Source organism: Acomys minous (assembly GCF_964271855.1).
Source record: "Acomys minous genome assembly, chromosome: 2".
In the NCBI taxonomy this organism is placed as follows: domain Eukaryota; kingdom Metazoa; phylum Chordata; class Mammalia; order Rodentia; family Muridae; genus Acomys; species Acomys minous.
This window is the reverse complement of record NC_140484.1, coordinates 136,946,873-136,965,539: the sequence shown is the minus strand read 5'-3', so window position 1 is coordinate 136,965,539 and position 18,667 is coordinate 136,946,873. Positions and strand designations below refer to the sequence as shown.

General features: G+C 48.7%; 3 protein-coding genes and 1 pseudogene across 7 annotated transcripts in view; 2 read left to right on the top strand and 2 right to left on the bottom strand.

Moving 5' to 3' along the window:
• DNHD1 (dynein heavy chain domain 1) overlaps positions 1 to 2,098 on the bottom strand; it is a 64,578-nt gene extending 62,480 nt beyond the window's left edge. The window contains exons 1-2 of the mRNA XM_084802113.1: positions 1,608 to 2,098; positions 594 to 1,413 (exon numbers count right to left, since the gene is read on the bottom strand). Coding sequence (XP_084658239.1) covers positions 594 to 1,413; positions 1,608 to 1,671 — 884 coding nt within the window. The 5' untranslated portion in view covers positions 1,672 to 2,098. The remainder of the gene's footprint in view (positions 1 to 593; positions 1,414 to 1,607) is intronic.
• A 4,005-nt stretch (positions 2,099 to 6,103) lies between these two features.
• LOC311609278 (ubiquitin-conjugating enzyme E2 C-like) lies at positions 6,104 to 9,159 on the top strand (annotated as a pseudogene). Its single transcript has one exon. The product of its transcript is annotated as a ubiquitin-conjugating enzyme E2 C-like (transcript).
• A 138-nt stretch (positions 9,160 to 9,297) lies between these two features.
• On the bottom strand, positions 9,298 to 12,239 carry TIMM10B (translocase of inner mitochondrial membrane 10B). Of its 2 annotated transcripts, XM_084802273.1 has the most exons (4): positions 12,125 to 12,239; positions 11,894 to 11,989; positions 11,487 to 11,687; positions 9,298 to 9,502 (listed from the first exon to the last, which is right to left on the bottom strand). In XM_084802273.1, the coding sequence occupies exons 1-3, from the start codon at positions 12,164 to 12,166 to the stop codon at positions 11,511 to 11,513; spliced, it is 315 nt and encodes a 104-aa protein (XP_084658399.1). In that variant the 5' UTR covers positions 12,167 to 12,239; the 3' UTR covers positions 9,298 to 9,502; positions 11,487 to 11,510. The 2 variants fall into 2 exon arrangements, with proteins under 2 accessions (XP_084658399.1, XP_084658398.1); XM_084802272.1 differs by lacking the exon at positions 9,298 to 9,502 and having other exon boundaries at positions 11,366 to 11,687.
• Positions 12,240 to 12,334: 95 nt separating this feature from the next.
• On the top strand, positions 12,335 to 17,196 carry ARFIP2 (ARF interacting protein 2). Of its 3 annotated transcripts, none has more exons than XM_084802225.1 (8): positions 12,335 to 12,481; positions 13,300 to 13,400; positions 13,634 to 13,730; positions 14,364 to 14,482; positions 14,655 to 14,876; positions 15,457 to 15,614; positions 15,763 to 15,937; positions 16,419 to 17,196. In XM_084802225.1, the coding sequence occupies exons 2-8, from the start codon at positions 13,302 to 13,304 to the stop codon at positions 16,572 to 16,574; spliced, it is 1,026 nt and encodes a 341-aa protein (XP_084658351.1). In that variant the 5' UTR covers positions 12,335 to 12,481; positions 13,300 to 13,301; the 3' UTR covers positions 16,575 to 17,196. The 3 variants fall into 3 exon arrangements, with proteins under 3 accessions (XP_084658351.1, XP_084658353.1, XP_084658352.1); XM_084802226.1 differs by having other exon boundaries at positions 12,384 to 12,481; positions 13,259 to 13,400; XM_084802227.1 differs by lacking the exon at positions 13,300 to 13,400 and having other exon boundaries at positions 12,371 to 12,481.
• Positions 17,197 to 18,667: the final 1,471 nt, after the last annotated feature.

Genomic DNA, 18,667 nt, shown 5'->3' with positions numbered 1-18,667 from the left:
CCTAAAGTCAAAGAACTCCCAGAAGGGGTCTTTCAGGGATTCTCAAATCCTAGGATTTTAGAAGCCAGGCCGGCAGACTAGAAGGACTGGATCATTACTAAAGGGGCCAGCCATACTGTCAGAGCAGGACAAGGACTCAACGAGCCAGGGCTCTGCCTTTGCCCTGGAATACTTCTCATGGACCCGTGGGGAGAGACCACTCAGACAAGCACTCCCTAGGAGCAACCGAAGACCCCATATAGCACCCAGGACCAGGACAAGATAGACCCCAAAGTATGGTTCAGCAAATATAAAATGACCAAGAAAATGAACTCCAAAGAAGTGTCTAGCACCATTTGAGAAAAATGGAAACTGCCAGGTCAAGTCTTGGCTTCCTAATGGCTGACTCTTGATTTCAGTATTTCCCTACAGGTCAGCACTGAGGCGCTAGCTTTGTTTTGCATGTGAAAAGAAATGTGCAGCCTAGTTCAGCTCAGTTTAGTGTTGGGCTAACCCTGAACGGCCATAAGGAGAGGGTTTAAGGAGCCACTGGCCCTGCAGGCACCTAAAACCAACTTATCCTTCTACTCAAAGCCCCAGACAGTGCCACTCACTTTCTCCCAGCAGGCTCCCCTTCATGATCAGTATCTCTGCTTTCATACTCTACAGGGATGTCTGTTGCCAGTGCCAAGGGCAAGAGACTGAGACTATCCAGCCACTGGGTCTCTTCTAGGGCTACCTCAGCACCAACAATGCCCAGGCAGCGCTGTAGTTCAGGCAGTGTCAGTGGTCGTAGCCATGTGGCCAATTCCTTTTTTTGTTGCCCACCCCAGCGAGCCTGCACAAAAGGGCATACTGAGCACGGGGGCCCTCGGTGAGACCTCTTCCTCCAGGGACGGCAGTCAACATGGGAGGAACTCTGTAACAAAGAGCTGTCTGGGGGAAAGGCCTTGTCTATAGCATCTAGCAGGTCCAAGTGGAGTTGGGACTGGACTTTGGGTGCCCAGCAGTACAGCTGCTCCAGGAAGGGCAGCAAATCGAGTTGACCAGCTAGCATCTCACGGTATGGAGGCAACAGGCCCAGCACTGAGTGCAGATAGCGCCAAGCTTCACAGCTGCCGTCCTGCAGCACAGCTGACAACAGAGACCGAAGCTCAGAGAGCAGCAGCTCCAGCGATGCCCGTTGCTCTGATTTAACCGCCGCCTTCAGGAGCTCCTGTTGCTCCTGACAGTCCCAGGAGTGCCCTTGGCTGCTGCAGCTACATCCAGTGAGCCCAAACTCAAGGGTATCAGATGATGCCTTATCGGGAGATGAAGAGACCTTCTTCTCTTCCACAAGAAAGCGGAGGCAGGTATTCAACTGTTGTCGAACTGATCTTGCCCACAGCTCAGGGTCCAAATGCCAGTTCCAGGTTTTTGGCTGCTGCGTCTCACCTGTGTGACCCAGCAGGGTTGGAGGGAAAGAAGGGGAGTAGGGCTCAGGCTCTGGATTGTGCCAAGAGGGTCAGGACAGAGTTGCAGGGCACAGGCAGACCAGTAGAGGGCCTTTCATGAGCCCCTCACTGTCAAGGACTGTCACAGGTCCAAGAAGGGAGCCGTCCTTTCCACCCTCCAACCCCCTGTCTCACCTGGCATGCTACATGTAGAAGGCGTGGGAAGGGAAGGGGGCTTGGTCCGAGGATGAGGTTTCATTGCGGAGCATTCGCTGTAGTGACTGAGCTTAGACTCCGTCCCAGTCACTTAACACGGAGACCCATCACTCTTGCAAAATCTCAAAAATTGTGTTCACAGCAGGGAACTTTCTGGGGAGGCCGACAACCGTCTTAAAACGACACACACACACACACACACACACACACACACACACACACACACACACACACACAAATCGTTGCTCAGGATCAGCAACGCTCCAGTCACCCGAAGACTTCACCACAGGCTGAGAAGATCTGAGTAGAAAGCCGACTGCTGGGTGGGGGTGCGGGTTCCTAAGGCCCCCTAGAGGAAAGAAGCCCCAGAAGGCGGCGACTCCAGGAGCGCCAGTGGGCGGGGCCTCCCGAGGAGCAAGGAGACCAAGGGAAGCAGATCTGGATCCAAATAGCTGCACCACCAGCTGTTAGAACCGTTACAGATTCCTGGAGGCCCGAGCCTCAGCTTGGGAGTCCAAAGGAGAGTTCAGCGTGCATGTGGGCGGGGCCTGGGGGTGGACCCCAGGCCACAGCAACAGGCTACCTCTAACCTGACATCCGAAAAGCCCAAAGAGAATCTGGCTAGGCGGGAGAATGACAGACAAGATTGATTGGGCCCACCAACAACATCAAGGGCGTTTTAGGAAGCAGGTGTAATCCCCCTGAATTGGTCCCTCCCAATGAATCTCTTGTATGAGATTTGCTGCATGGTGTGTCTCTCATTGGAAGAAGCTAAAAAGCAAAGAAGTGGAGAGGGGCTGAGGCTCCCGGGCTTCTCAGTTCACCTGGGGACACCCTCTCCTGGGAGCTGCAACACTGAAGAGGAGCAGGGAAGTGGAGCTGTTACACTGGAGCACTCCAGCTCAGCCAAGGATATCCTCCCTAGGGCTGCAACATCTCTGCTGAGGAGGCTTCCTCTTAGAGCTGTGTGGTTCCTGGGACCCCTGTGTCAGGATACCCTTTCACTGGGACACTGTTCCATCTCAGAGCTGTGTGATTCCTGGGCTCCTCAGTCCCAGGGTACCTTTGTATACGAGCGGAAGTGCCAACAAACAGTGGCAGAGATTCTAATTGTTCTTATTGTCTCTTACTCTGTCCCCAGTCCTTAGTGGTAAATACCGTAAGTAGATGATTGCTAAGTATTTATGGGAAAATGCATAATGTAACAATATTAATTAGTAAGACTGGTTCTGAGATCAGACTAAATTAAAATCTTGATTTTTTAAAAATTTATTTATTTGTATTTTATGTGCATTGGTGTTTTGCCTGTGTCTGTGTGAGGGTGTTAGATTTTGGAGTTGCAGACAGTTGTGAGCTGGGAATTAAACCCCGGTCCTTTGGAAAAGCATCAGTGCTCTTAACCACTGAGCGATCTCTTCAGCCCTGAAATCTTGATTTTATAATTTCTCTTCTTTTTTTTTTTTTAATGAAAAAAGTGTCTACTTCTTAGGGCAATTTTGAGATTAAATGATGTTATGTGTATAAAACATTTAGTTGCATAGAAAATAGATACTTGGTATAATTAATATGAATAACACATAATAGGGTTCAGAGAGGGAAGGGATAAAGGCATAGGTAACCAACTCTTCCTGTGAGGAATCCTCAAGTTGCAGAAGGTTAAGAAGTTTAGGCTTTAACATAAGTTTTCCAGATAGGCAAAAATAAGTGGGCACTCTGTTCAGCAACTGCTGATGAGCCCTCAACACTACTTAAAATCTTAACTATGTTTGTATTGTTAGTTAAGTCCCTTTTCTGCATAGGACTATTTTGAACTTTAGCCTTCAGCCACCCATCACCATTTTGTTTTACTCATTATTTTCAAATAACTTTACCATCTGCTTTTTTGCTTTTGTTTTCTTTTTTGTTTTTTTCTGAGACAGGGTTTCTCTGTGTAACAGCCCTGGCTGTCCTTGAACTCAGTCTACAGACCAGGCTGACTTTGAGCTCATCTCTTGGCTTTTGTTTTTTGTTTTTTTGAGACAGGGTTTCTCTGTGTAGCCTTGGCTGTCCTAGATTCACTTTGTTTACCAGGCTGGCCTTGAACTCACAGCGATCCGCCTGCCTCTACCTCCCAAATGCTGGGATTAAAGGCATGAGCCAGCACGTGCGGCTTTTTGTTTTTTAAAGCAGTGTTCTTCACAAGTGTGTGTCTGTGTGTGTAAGCAAAGGGGTATTGATTTGTTTCACACATGTGGAGGTTAGTGCTGCATCTTGAAGCAGAATTTTGACCTCTTCATGCATGACATAGCACCTGTGCCCATACATACATACATATATATATATCAAATAAATATATTTTTTTTTTGAGACAGGGTTCCTCTGGGTAGCCTTGACTATCCTGAACTTGCTTTGTAGACCAGGCTGGCCTCAAATTCACAGCATTCCGCCTGCCTCTGCCTCCCAAGTGCTGGGATTAAAGGTGTGCGCCGCCACCGCCAGGCAGAATGTAATTTTAAAAATCTTAACCACTTCTTTAGGAGGCTGAAGAAGTGGCTCAGTGGTGAAGAGAACTTGCTGCTTTTACAAAGGACCAGAGCTTGGTTCCCAGAGGGAGGAAGGCATAGCCCTCATCAACAAACCGCTCCATCCTGTTCCTTGTAAGGTGTATGTGATGAAGAAAGCCCTACCTTAGGCTACAAGGATGAGGGGATACCCCAGACAAACTGTCAGAAAACTACAAAGCAGCTTATGTCTGAGATGACTGTGAAGCTCCCACATCAGCTTTGGAATAGGTTTCTTTTTGGTAAGCTGTGGTTTTTGACTCTTTGCTATCATTAACTGAGCTGGGTTCCAACTAATCAAAAGGGATCTGGACTCATGACAAAAGGCTGTTAGGAGACAGCTTCTGTCACCTGCATCAGGAACTGACAGAGGTTCAATTGAGCTGCTGATAAAAAGGAGTTAAAGTGTTAGAGAGGGATTTACACAGAACTAGAGGGCCTATAAATTGAAAGAGTAAGCTGCTATAAATGGGCCTTTGGGTGGTGACTGACCATAGAGTGTTAGAAGACACCATCCTGTGAGTTTTGGGATAAAAAATATGTCTGATTGGGCATGCCAGAGGCTGGGATGGTGCTGGGTAGTAATTTCCTCCCAGACCAAACACTACAGCTTGGAGGGAGGCTTCTTAAGATATAAGATGTTCTAAAGAGAGATGAAATATTCAACCCTGCAGGGGAGCTCCTTAAAACTCAGGAATTAAAAGTTCCTGACTCTGACTAGATGCATTAGGCCCTTCCCTCTCCAAGCATACTTATACAGCAAGGACTGCTGAGAGACACTCAAACAAGGTGAGTTGCCTGGATCAGACACTCTTTAATCTGCCAAGCTGCCTGCAAAGTATGCAGTGACCCTGAGGTTCTAGCTTTTGTGAGCTGTCACCCATGCTGGGGTTGGCTTTTGGTGATGTGCTGTCTTGTAGTCATTTCTGGTCCCTTATGCCCTCTCCTATATGTAATCCCAATAAATTCATTAGTTCGACAAGTTAGACTATGGTGGCATCCTTACTTTGGTCTGTGGTCAATTTTCTACCTTGGATGAGTTTACATCTCCAGAGTCCAAGACCAACCTAGGCAACATAGTGAGAACTTGTCTCAAAAACAATAAAACCCAAAAAACAAACAACAAAATCTCAAACTCTAAATTGCTGTCAAAATGTTATATTTGCAGTCATCCGTGGTGGTGCATGTCTGTAATTCCAGCACTTGGGAGGCAGAGGCAGGAGGAGCTCTGTGAGTTCAAGGCCAGCCAGGTCTACAAAGTAGGTCCAGGACAGCCAGAACTATATATAAAAAAAAAAAAAATCCTGTCTGAAAAAAAAAGTTACATTTGCAGATTAATTTCTATGCCAGCTGAGAAAACAAACTTTCTCTTGCTTTTTCTGTTGTTGTAAACTGAACAAGAAGGAAGCTCTGTACCAGTTACTTTGATGAAGATACAATGTAAGTTATAAAGACATGGATGGACTCTGTCCTCATGAGGTACTTGAAGTGTCAAAGAACCACAGGAGCTGAAATCTGGGAAGATGTCTAAGGAAACGGCAACTGGATTTAGAAGTTTAGTAGGTAAAGAAAGGATTTCCCTTCTGCATCATACATCAGGAAGTAACAAGTACAAAGGCATGAACAGTGCATGAAGGAACTAAAGGCCAGTGTGGCAGGAGCACAGAGAAAGTAAAATGTGATGCAAGTCAACTCAACAAAAAGGTCCATAATACCTCAGTTTTTGTTAAGATAAAGCTGGAGGTAGGCAGGACTGGGTTATCCAAGGCCCTGTAAATCGTGACTAGAGCTCTAGGTTTTGAGTAGAGCACTTGCATAGCATGTGCAAAGCCCCGGGTTCAATCCTCACAGAAAAAAATTCCTGTTTTTATCATAAGAATGATTTAAGCATGCTATTTCTTGACTAATGAGTAGATAGGTTAAATGGGGCACAAAAGTAGGTATGGGGGGGTGTCTCCCTACTCCTGGCTTAGAGCCAGCACCCCAGGGATGGCCTTGCAAAACTGTGACCCAGCTGCTGTCAACATAGCTGCTGTTTGCAGGGGAGCTACCCGGGGCCTTGCAGGGAAGAGGCTACAGAAGGAGCTGATGACCTTCATGATGTCTGGTGACAAAGGAATTTCTACCTTCCCTGAATCAGACAACCTGTTTAAAAGGGTAGGGAGCAACCAGCACAGTACATGAAGACCTGAGGTATAAATTCTCCCTAGAGCTCCCCAGTGGCTACCCTTACAATGCACCCACAGTGACGTTCCTTACACCCTGCTACCACCCCAACATGGATGCCTAGGGGTAAGTGGTCTGCACAGTTATGATGCAGGATCATCTTGCTCTCTATCCAGAGCCTGCTAGGAGAACCCAACATCGATAGTCCCCTGAACATGCATGCTACTGAGCTCTGGAAAAAACCCACACACAGCACTTACGAAATACCTGCAAGAAACCTATTCAAAGCAGGTCTCCAGTCTAGATCTCTGATGCATTTTGTGTCATTTTTGTTCTTAGATGGTCCCCCCTTTCCTTGATTTCTAAACTGCTTCTTTTAAAAATTAAGTCTGTATGAACCCTTACAATGTATATTAAAGAAATACGTGCAGATTGTTTTTGTGTTTTAAAAAAAAGTAGGCATAGAGAAAAGGAGCATTGTAATAGTCCCACTGGAAGATCAAGTAAAGGGAAAGGGAATGACAGATGGGTTGGTCAGCAGCAGGACACTAGAGAACAGTATGGCCTACAGAAAGAAATCAGTAAGAGGCTAAGATGGTTACAAATACTGACTTAGAACAGTTACTTAGGGGAGCAGTAAAGAACAGAAAATCACTGGGTGTGGTAGAATGTGCTTTTAATCTCAGCACTTGAGACAAGAGCCAGGAGGATCTCTGAAATTCCAGGCCAGCCAGGGCTGCAGAGTGATACCTGCTCAAAGACACACACAAACTAATCAATGAGCTTGTGAGAGCCGAAATGCCATGAGCTCTAAGTGGCATACATTTGCTCTATAGTGATCCCTCTGAGTGGCATTTAGTTGTTCAAATGCAGACACAAATGTTTCATAAGGGGGCAGGGCACAAAAATGATTCAGCTGTAGCAGGAACATCATTGAGGTTTAAACTGCCTAGGAATCTAAAGGCAAGTGCTAGTGAGAAAAGAAACAATGGGAAAGCTACAGTAAAATCAAATGATAGGAAGGACTGTGCCTTACTAAACCAAGCAGAAGGCATATGCTCAGTGGATAAAATTAAATAAACAGCCAGGCGGTGGTGGCGCACGCCTTTAATCCCAGCATTCAGGAGGCACAGGCAGGTAGATCTGAGTTCGAGGTCAGCCTTGTCTACAGAGTGAGTTCCAGGACACCCAAGGCTACAGAGAAACCATGTCCCGAAAAAAAACCAAAATAAATAGTATTTTTGTTGTTTCAGTAATAGTACTCTGAAGACTGAATGCTTTAGAATGGTAACAATAGCCAAGGTACAATTAAATGGGTGGATCAAGGAATTAAGTGGTCTTAATTACTGAATAGACTATCTGTAAACACCAAAGCATTAAGTGGTTGACAGGAAGTACAAGACTATTGAGAGGAAAAGAAATGGGGAAAAAAAGAAAAAAGTACACGAGAATAGTAAAACATTGAGAAGGCTGCATGAACAGCTTTAAAGCAAATAGATTGAGCCAAGGAACAGGCAGTAAAGTTCTGAAGTCACAATGCTAGGACAACTACCTTTGCCCTGTAAAAGTTGTTTTTAATTCTCCTTGCTTAATTGTTGTCTGGGAGGCTTACTGCCTCCTTCTGCTAACCCAGGCCTAGTTGTGGAAGCTTCTAGCCTCCATACAATCTAAACTAGGCCTAGAAGGTTTTCAGCCTCTGAGACTTACTGCTTAATAAGCTCACCTTTACTTGCTCTTTCTGAGCTCTGGCTGGTTCAACTCAGCTGTTTTGGCTCAAACTCTTCTCCCAGGCGCCTTATTTCAACTGGCTTCTCTCTTGGTCCAGAATTGCTCTGCTTGGCCTCAAACTAACTCAGCAATCTGCTCTCATCTTCTAGCGTCTTCTCACTTTCTGGTTTGTTCAGTCTCCACCTGAATTCTCTCTCTGCAAACCATCTTTCTGTTACTGTCACAGTAAAACTGCCTCCCCACTTTGTAAAACTGCATCTTAGACAGCTTCCCTTTCCTCTCTCTTCTTGTGAGAGTTGGGGATACCCTATTCTGTCAAATCTCCGATTCATCACCTTTTCAGCCACTCAATTAGACATCACTTTCAAAGATGGGTGCTTAATGCCATGTACCACCACACCTGGATCTAAGCTTTTCTTTACCTGATACTTGCTCTATACCAGGCTGGCCTTGAACTCAGATCTGTTTCCCTCTGTCTCCTGGATTAAAGGCATGTTTGTATTCCAGCCAGATCACACCGACCTAGAAGATCTTTCGATATGATCTTTTGCCAGCCAGACCACAAAGACCCAGACGGTCTTGCCAGAACAGCCATGTTCTGCATTAACATTACTCTACACTGCCCTCCAATGGTTGTATGTGATAACACTATGTCAAAATTTACTCCTGGCCAGGGCTCAGTGGTAGAGCCCTTTCTTACCATGTACAATACCCTGAATTTGACCACCTGAAACCTGTTCCCCTCAAAAAATCCAAACCAAAACAAACAAAATCCCCAAAAAACTGTGTTGTACTTGAGAACACTGCCTTGCTCTCACTATTCCAATGGCTATTACCTTATTACAAGACCTGAAAACCACCAGCAACTATAGAAAGTGGGGCAGGAGAAACAGATTTTCTTCTAAGTGTTGAAGAAAAGAAACTGGAGAAGAGACTGAAAATAGGAAAGGACGGACGGGCCAGATTGAGGCACGTTTGTTTTTAATGAAGGCAAAGGTGCAGATGACGCTGTGCAAGAGCTCTGTGGACTGAGTAGTGGGCACAGGTGTGATCCCAACTCTTGGAAGTGAAGTCCAGATGTGAGACTGACTGCATAATGAGACCACCTCAGAAACGAAACAAAAGAGAGAAAAAAAAGTTCGGGTAGTTCAGAGAGTCGGCTTCGGGCAGTCCTGCTTCTAGTCTTTTTCCAGCAATTACTAATTATGTGACATGGGAAGAAAGAACACAGACAATTCACAGAACATGTTTATTGAAAGGACTCATACACACCCTGATGCAGAGCTCGGAGCAGCAACAACATCCTGGGTCTCCACCTTCCTGTCTCTGGTAATTAAGAAGTTTCCAAGTTGCTTTACTTACTTGTCAAGGAGTGAATTTTGTCATGTAGACATGAGGTCACTCTACAGGGAAGCTCCTGGTCAGCAAATTTTTGTCTTCCTAAAGAATTACATAGCATCCAGTTACAACTCATGTCTGTAATCTCAATACCTGGGAAGCTGAGACAGTAGGATTACAAGTTTAAGGCCAATGGGTCCCACAGCAAAAATGCCTAAAAGGAAAAGGAAAAAAGAAAAAGAAAAAGAAAAAGAAAAAGAAAAAAAGCAGCAACACACTAGAATCTATTTTCAAAAACTATGTGTAAGAGAAAGCTCTCCTACACTCTGGGTTCTTGCTTCTTGACATGTTTAAAGGAAATAATACCTCCTAGTTTTACAATTAAAGTGAATAAGTATCATAAATTTACACAAAATATTCCGCAGACATGACTTTGAGAAGCAACCTGCTGCAATTCAAAGAATACGGGCTTAATGTCCCATCTGCACTTTATTGATAGGGTTTTGATCCAGCACACACCTTCAAACTCACAATTCTCCACTGCTAAGTGCCAGGGTTACAGGCATGCATAACAAAGCCCGGTGCAAAATCTACATGTTAATATGGAGGCCACTAATATTTACAAGTTTTTGGCTGGCCAGTACTTGGGAGATAGAGGTAGGAGGTCCAGGAATTCATGGTCATCTTTAGGTATGATTTCCAGGTCAGTCTTGGGTATGTGAGACCCCCATCTCAAAAATAAAAAGAATAGTATGTGTATTTCTGACCTGCAAGTGGGGAGAAAAATCTGCTTTGTGAATGGTTTTGACTGTGAATTTAATTCCTCTGTGAAAAAATGAAAAGTTGGCCACCTATTGCAATATTCAAGGGGATGATATGGGATGAGATTAAGAGAAGCAGTGAAAAAGAAATGGGTGGCTTAGTTGTTAGGGTTCCTGCCTGGCACACAGGCCTTGAGTTCAGTCCCCTGCAAAAATGATAATGACTGCAGCTCCCGGGCTGTTGGCTGCCCTGCGTGTTGTCACTGTCCTCGAAGCCCCACATGGTGGTGCATGCCAAGTCCGTCCTTCCCCATCCCTACACTAGGAACGAAGCCATGTAAATGGCAGCACCAGGAAAAGAGGAATCCTCATGAATACACCTGTATCCCCTGCTGGGGTGGAGGGGGTGGGGGCGGGGGCAGTAATGAAACTAGACTAGAGAGGCTGGCATCAGAGTAATTATAGTGAGACTGATGCAAGGTGGAGGGCAGAGAGCTAGGGGTGGGAGATTCTGGACAAGAGGTGAAACTCCAAGGAAAGCATTAGGAGGTCACACAGATTACACTTAACCATCCCCCTCTAATACCATCTGCCTCTTCCTCAGGTTTCTCTACTTGAGGTTTAACTAGCACACTCTTCCTGACTGACCTGAAGACAAGAAAAAAAGACTTTTTGTTTTAAGTCTTTATTGCTAACTTCACAAAGGCAGGAAGTACTAATATAGTAAACTGGGGAAATGGTTGAAATTTTAGTCGACATCCCTGAATTCTTAGAGGCTTATCTTTGTTCTGTTGTCACTGAGCTCCTAGGAATGAGGGGCTAAAGCCTATGGTGCATGGTGGTGCCGTTCTCTTCCTCCTTTTGTGGTTTGATATTGCCTTCTTCCCCTAGACCCACGTAAAAATTCCATTTTGGTATGACAGCTCATAAAACGAAACAAAACCCAAAGTTATGGGCCAATGGATCTTCAGGCACTTGAGTTAGACTCAAGTACAGCCACTGAGAGTTCTCCTTTTGGAACCAACTTCCCGTTGTTATTACCAACCTTAAACCGCTGGGGGTCTGGTAATGTTGAGTTTTGACAATTCTACATACAGAAGGCAGTTTCTCCACTGCTAGGGCTAAGGGCAGCATGTAGTCACTAAACGACAGAACGAAAGATGGTACCAATAAAAAGACAAAAAGTTCCTGCCCAGAAAAATCAACCAGAGTGAAAACCGGGTTTATTGGCTCCAAGAAAAGGAGCAACAGCACCCAGCTTTCAGGCTCAGTCTCTGTACAAATTTCGACAAGCCTAAGATCCATAGAGGATCCCATCCGAGCACCTGCTCTCCTGGAGCCAGCGATGACTAGCTACCCGATGACGAGTCTCTGGGCTGTTCTGGAGAAACACCTGGCACGGCCGAGGCAGCCTCGTAGTCAGCGATGCGGCGCTGGACCAGGGCGGGCATGAGGTGCACATAAGCGGCCATGAGGCGGTGGTTCGAATGGATGAGTTTCCCAGCACAGCTGTGCAGACAGGCCTCCTGGAAGGAAGACGGATGCAAGTAGAAACTAAAAGGGGTCCTGTCAAACCCTCCTCCTCCTTCCTTCCCGGTCCCCAGCCGGGGGGGGGGGGGGGGGGGCGGGGGGGGGTATGGAAGGGCGAGGGGAAGAGGGGGGGGGGGTGAGGTCACGTCACGTAATTGTCAACTCTGGAACCCGCCCCCCCCCCCCCCGCCCCAGTCTCCACCTCCTCAGCGTCCAGAGTTCGATGGTGCAGGCTGGGCACACAGCGCTGGAAACACAATTCTGTCATCCGATTGTAGACCAACAGGAAGTCTCGCAACTGAGAGAAAAGAAGACCAAGACTTCAACACCGCCCAGGTTTCCCGGGGTACGCAGTCCCCTCTGGAGGCGCTTGCATATACCCCGGGAAAAAAACCGCGCGTCTAACCCTGAGAGCAACTTAGCTCTCACTCACGTTTCTCAGCTGCTGCTGCTGCTGCTGCTGCTGCTGCTCCATCACACTCCAGGCGCGCAGCCCATGCCACTTCCGACCTGGGGGGTGGGAGGGAGGGGAAAGTTCGGAGTCGCCCCGGAAGTTAATCGCTCCTTATTCATCAAGAGCTTGAAGGCGTGGCTCCAAGATCGCCCTGCCCATGCCTGCAAACGTCACTTCCGCCCTTTTTCTCTGCGACGTGGCCGGCTTCTTCTGCCCAGAGAGCACATCACTTCCGCCAGCTCTCTGACCTGCTGCTAGAATCGCGACGGGAACTGGAACCCGAGGTCCCCGCGCGTCCGGGCCTCGCGCCCTAAGGGGAAGAGCGGCCCGGCTCAGGTAAGAAGGACATACTTGAACGAGGGGAAGTTGAATGCACGAACATGTACTGAAGGCAAGATGCCCTGAGCCCTTGGCAAGGATGAGGACACACCTGATGCCCAGGTGTATGGGGGGGGGGGGGGAAACCTCTCACATCTGGGAGGCATAAACTGACTTTGGAAGGGGCTTGTTTGTGTCCTGGGAAAGAGAGGCTTTCGCTCGACACCAGGAACATTCGCCGACTGCTTCAACTAAGGCCTGGTGGGGAGGGCCTGAGGGAGGCAGGTGCATGAGCTGTAGAAAGGAGAGACCCCCGTGAAGGAAAAGGGGAAGGAACACCACAGGATGTGAAAGACCAGGATCACAGAGCATGCTTGAGTGGCGAGTGAGCATCTGAGCCTAGGAAAGGGTTTTGCTTCCTGGTAAACATGCCTATTCAGGCTTAAGTTCCCAGAGAGCACAGACCTTCTTACTGGTCCTCACTGCTGTAATCCCGTTGCCTCCGCATCTCACACATGGTAGGCACTCACTAAATGTTTGTTGAGTGACTGAGTGCATGAGTGGTTCCTGAAGGTGAGGTTGGGGGTTGAGAATACACCAGAGGCTTAGGTATGCATGCATCTGTGAAAATAATATACTCAAGAAGAGAAGAAATGCACACACACTCAAGGAAAGAAATGGTGGCTGGTCCCCAGGGACCCTCAAGCCCTAGGACAATCTCTGAGGACACAGGGAAGGCCTCCTTGTCCCGGCGCTCTGGCCAGTTTCCAGAATTGTGTGTGTTGGGCTTCCCAGCGTGCTGGGGTGGAGACCTTGACTCCAGTCCCTTCCCCTAGCCATGACGGACGGGATCCTGGGGAAGGCAGCCACGATGGAGATCCCCATCCACGGAAATGGCGAAGCTGGGCAGCTCCCTGAAGACGATGGGCTGGAGCAGGTGCTTCTGTCTGATTCTTCTAATTGTTTCAACTTAGCAAACCTGACTTAGGAATGCTTCACCTCCTCCCGCCCCCACCCCATCCCGCTAGCATTCATTTAACTAGACCCCTTTCAGCGTTTTCAAATCTTCATTATGGTTCTGTACAGACTTTACTACGCACTGTCTCCATCCCCAAAACGTTTCAACCCACCCCCACGTTCCTGAAGTACCCCGTCTTCTCTGACCTATAGGACCTCCAGCAGGTGATGGTGTCAGGACCCAACCTCAATGAAACTAGCATTGTGTCTGGTGGCTATGGGGGCTCTGGTGACGGACTCATCCCTACAGGTATGGATAATAGAGACAGAGGCTTGAGGTGGGGGTGGGGGTGGGGGCGCCATTGGGACAGTTTGGAGGCACATATAGGAAAGCTTGATTCATGGATTGGGAGAGCTGCTAGTGTGGAATCCACAGGCCGTCCAGTGCCAGCCCACTCCCAGAGCTGCCTGACTGTTTCCCACGTGCCGCTTAGTCTCTAGGAAGCCTCATTTGTCTTTTCCTTGCTGCCTCCACCACCTGAGCCAAGTTAAGACCCGTAGGTTACAAGAACACTGGAGCTTACCGCAAGTCTGGACCTTTGTGAGGCTTTCTCAGACTTGCGTTTTAGATCCTACGCTGACTAGAATTCTGCCTGGGAGTGTCAGCCAAACTCCCTGTTTTCGACGTCTCCCATCCTTGACCCTGCCAGTCTCACTCATCACTTCCGGGTACACCAACCACACTCCTCCCCTAGCCCAAGAATGCCAGGTGCATACACTGACTGGAGTCCTTGTTGCCCTAGTGACCAGAAGAAGGCAGTTATCTGTCTAGATCTTCCTTCTTCAGAGAGGTCATTTTCATGACCTGGGAGGGAAGTGGGGCCACAGAAGTGTCTGGTTGTATCTTGAGAGAAACTAGTTGTCAGAGAACTTGGTCCTTTAGGGTCTGGCCGCCACCCATCTCACAGCACCTCACCTCCTGGCCCTGGTGATGAGGTTGCCCGGGGCATCGCTGGAGAAAAGTTTGACATCGTAAAGAAATGGGGCATCAACACATATAAGGTAAGACTCAAGTGCCTCTCCTCAGAAACTCTCCATGGGGACCTTTCCCTTCCCCCAGATCTTAGTGTGTAGTCTGTGCTATGACTAAGAGGATGGGGGTGCTGGAGTATTTACTCGTTGGGGTTGGGGTGTTTAGATTTCTAACACCCCTCCCCCCCCCCTTCCCAATCAGTGCACAAAGCAGCTGTTATCAGAGAGGTTTGGCCGAGGCTCCCGGACCGTGGACCTGGAGCTAGAGCTGCAGATTGAGTTGCTCCGTGAGACAAAGCGCAAGTATGAAAGTGTCCTGCAGCTGGGCCGGGCACTGACAGCCCACCTCTACAGCCTGTTGCAGACCCAGCATGCACTAGGTGATGCCTTTGCTGACCTCAGCCAGAAGTCCCCAGAGCTTCAGGTGCCTTAGCCAAAAGAAAGAGGGGGGCAGGGGTGGTGGTGGTGGTGGTGGTGGTACTGGGCCCTGGCCCTTCCAGGCAGGCATTCCTCAGCCTGCCTCCCTCCCTCCCTCCCTCCTGCAGCCCCCAGGGAGAACCCCTCTGGGGTGTGCCCAGTCCTGCCCCCCACAGCATCACTCACCTATGGAGGCAGCCTAAGGGTTTGTACAGAGGTCCAAAAGTTGGAGGGGTTGAGGGGGTGGGGGTGGGGGTTCACCAGCGCCTCACAAGTAACCCCTCTCCATGTCATCAAGAATGCCATCGGTGCTTGGCCTAATCAGATCCCCTCCCTGCCTGCTGCACTAGCTTTCCCTGTTCCTGTCTTGTCAACTCACCCACGAGCTCCTATCCCTACATCCTACCTCAGGCATCCCCAGGGGCGACCCTACTAACTGGCTAAGAAAGAAAGCCTTGCTAGAGGCAGCCTGGTGGTTTTAGTTTTGATGGCTGGTTCTTCTTTGGGATGGAGGCAGATGAGTGACTCTACAGCTCCGATCAGGTAAGGGCTGTCACTCAAGGCCTGTGCCTCCCTTCTGCCCCTAGGAGGAGTTTGGCTATAATGCAGAGACGCAGAAGCTGCTATGCAAGAATGGGGAGACGCTGCTAGGGGCGGTGAACTTCTTTGTCTCTAGCATCAACACACTGGTCACCAAGACCATGGAAGACACACTCATGACTGTCAAACAGTACGAGGCTGCCAGGTGTGGGCACTGACAAGGCCCAAGGTTTGGGAAGCTGGCTGGCGTGGGTGAGAAGTCAAGCATGTAGGGGGCATGCACGGGAACGGGAAAGGTGGTCTGTGTGTGCACGAAGAGGTGGACACCAGCCTTTGTCATCCCCCCTTCCCAGGCTGGAATATGATGCCTACCGGACAGACTTAGAGGAGCTAAGCCTGGGTCCCCGGGATGCCGGCACGCGCGGTCGGCTGGAGAGTGCCCAGGCCACTTTCCAGACGCATCGGGACAAATACGAGAAGCTGCGGGGAGATGTGGCCATCAAGCTCAAGTTCCTGGAAGAAAACAAGGTGCTGCCCTCCTCCCTTGGCCCTAAATCACCTTCCCGTTTGACAGTGCCCTTCCCTTCAGACCCTCCTGATTGCTGGGTGGGAAGATACAGCCTGGCTAGGCAGTGGGGCCCCTCACCTTTTGACACCTGACCACTTCCGGGTCACCCTCCTCATCACTAGCCTTTTTTTTTTTTTTTTTTTTTTTTTGTCGAGACTGGCTACTAGTCCCAGGAGCATAACTGAAAAAAAAACAAAAAACAAACAAAAACAAAAAAAAAAAAAAACTGCCTCCCTTGGGCTGGGGTGCCAGAACCCAGCAGGTCAAGTCAGGTTTCTTTCTTCTTACTGCCCCTTCTCTTTTCACTTCTTGGAAACTCCTCACCCCCACAGCACTGCCAGAGCAGAGTCCATATGCTCTGGTATAAGCCCGGGGTTAGGCTCATAGCCCCTCAAGAAGGGTGCTTGAGTCCAGCCTTAGCTGACCCTGCTGGGCCCCCAGATCAAGGTGATGCACAAACAGCTGCTGCTCTTCCACAACGCGGTGTCCGCCTACTTTGCTGGGAACCAGAAACAACTGGAACAGACCCTGCAGCAGTTCAACATCAAGCTGCGGCCTCCAGGAGCCGAGAAGCCGTCCTGGTTAGAGGAGCAGTGAGAGGCTCCCAGCCCAATTTGGCTATCAAGAAGGACACTGGGCGGGGCAACCCCAGGGTGGAGGAGAACGGACATGGGATGTCCTTTGCCACTTACTTGCTGGCTTGGGCTCCCCTTTCCTGGCTGGGCTCTTAACACCAGTTTTGCCCATACTGCTGTGGTCTGAAGAGGGCCTGTAGGCCCCGAAGCTGCTGCCCTGCTGCCCTGTCCTTTTTCTTCCCGGCCACTGGGCTTCATTCCCAGATCGTTTTCTTTCACTCCAACAGCCAAAGGCTATGACAAAACACTCCCTGGCCAATGGCATCACTCCTCAGGCATATCCCCAGCTCTTGGGATGTGCCCCTGACCAAAGACAGGACCTCAAAAGGCTCTGTCAGCCAATGGCAGCTCTTCTTGGGCTCCCCTGGGCCAATGTGTTGCCTCCAATACCCTTTGTCCCTCTTCGATGTGTGTCCATTGCAGAGAAGGGAACTGGGACCAAAGGGCTGGGGATCATGGGGAGCCCCATTTATGGTCCTGCATCTGAATGGGCCTTTCCCTCGTCCACCCGCCCAGTTGAATTGTGCTTAGAGCCCCCAGAAGACTGGGTTCTAGCACTAGGAATAAACCTTTCGTAAAAGCAGGCCCAGTGAGGTCAATTTGTGGGGGACCAGAGGAGGGTGGATTGATTGGTAAGAAGGGCCCAGTAATCATTCCTTCAATTCCTATGATTTCAAAAGAGCTGTAGCTAAGTTTTAGAAGCTGCTGAAGGCCTGATCCCCCTCAGTCCCAGTTAGAGCCAAAGCTTTCTCTTCCCATTAGAACCAAAACAGCTATGGGTCTGAAAAAACGTAAGATCTAGAGGGGGGTTGGGCTGGCTAACCATCACGCATTCAATCATGCAGCCAGTGTTTACTGAGTGCTTTTATTTGCCAGGCGCTGCGTTAGGCCCTGGGGAAACATCAGTGAATAAAACACGGTCCCTGCTCACAGTGCTTAAGGCCTGGTGGGGGAGAGAGACAAGTAACCAGGCAACTACAATACAATGAGAGATGCTAGGATACAGGATGCTGTGGGAGACGGAAAGGTGGTGATGCCAGTTTACAAGCTAAGATCTGAAAAGTGGGTCGCCAGCAGCGCAGGCAGAGTGGCCAGTCAGTGTACACGAAGTCTGAGTAAGAATTCAGTCCAGAATGAAAAATCAAGTGGGTGTGGCAAGAGTTAGGACTTTTGATCCTCGAAGAAATGGAATTAATTAACCAGGATTTTCGCGGTGTGGGAGAAGCATAGGGTTGAGAAAATTGTCTTTCTGGGCTGTTGGGGCCTTAGCTTGGCATCCTAAGCTCGACCCTTGCCTGAGCTTTTTCACAAGCAGTGAGTGAGCAGCCACTTGCAGAGATGGGGCAGTTTCCCCCATTCCCTGCTGTAACCTGCACAGCTTCTGTTGAAGTCAAACCTGAACTTTATGTGAGAAATCACAAGAAAACTCCCAGCAGCACTTTAGTCAGGGCTCAAGTGCCATCAATTCAGCCCCAAAGACAACTGCAGACATTGAGCATTCTCTCACCTCTGGAGAGAGACAGAAGCCAACTCAGTCAGTCAGCAGGTTCTCAGAGCACAGGGTGCACACCAGTCTGACTTGGCTCGTGGTCATTGAAATACCCAGCCAGGCTTCCTGGGCTTTCGTTAGCCTTTTGTAGTCAGCCTTCATTATTCGAGGTGCTGATCCTCGTATTAGCCCCCTACTTTATGGGCCACTGGAGAGTTCTCACTGTAGGGCACTGAATCTTCAAGTGGTTGAAGGCAACCTGGAAGCAGAGCCCAAACCTGGCTCCACCATTTTCTAGCTGATTAGGATTAACGCCTGGGGACCGAACGCTCCGCTCCTTCCTTCCGTTGTAAAGCAGCTAATAAAAGCGGCTACCCATTACGGTTATGCGTATTAAATGAGATAATGTATGTAAAGTGATTAGCTCTGTCTGGCACGTAATAAACACTCAGTCCCTGTTAATGTACAATTTTTATTGTATTCTACCAAGGCTGTTTTTCCATAATGCAATGGTTCTGAGAATTGCTCTGGGTCTTCCGTGTGAGGAAGGAGTCGCTCGCTGCATG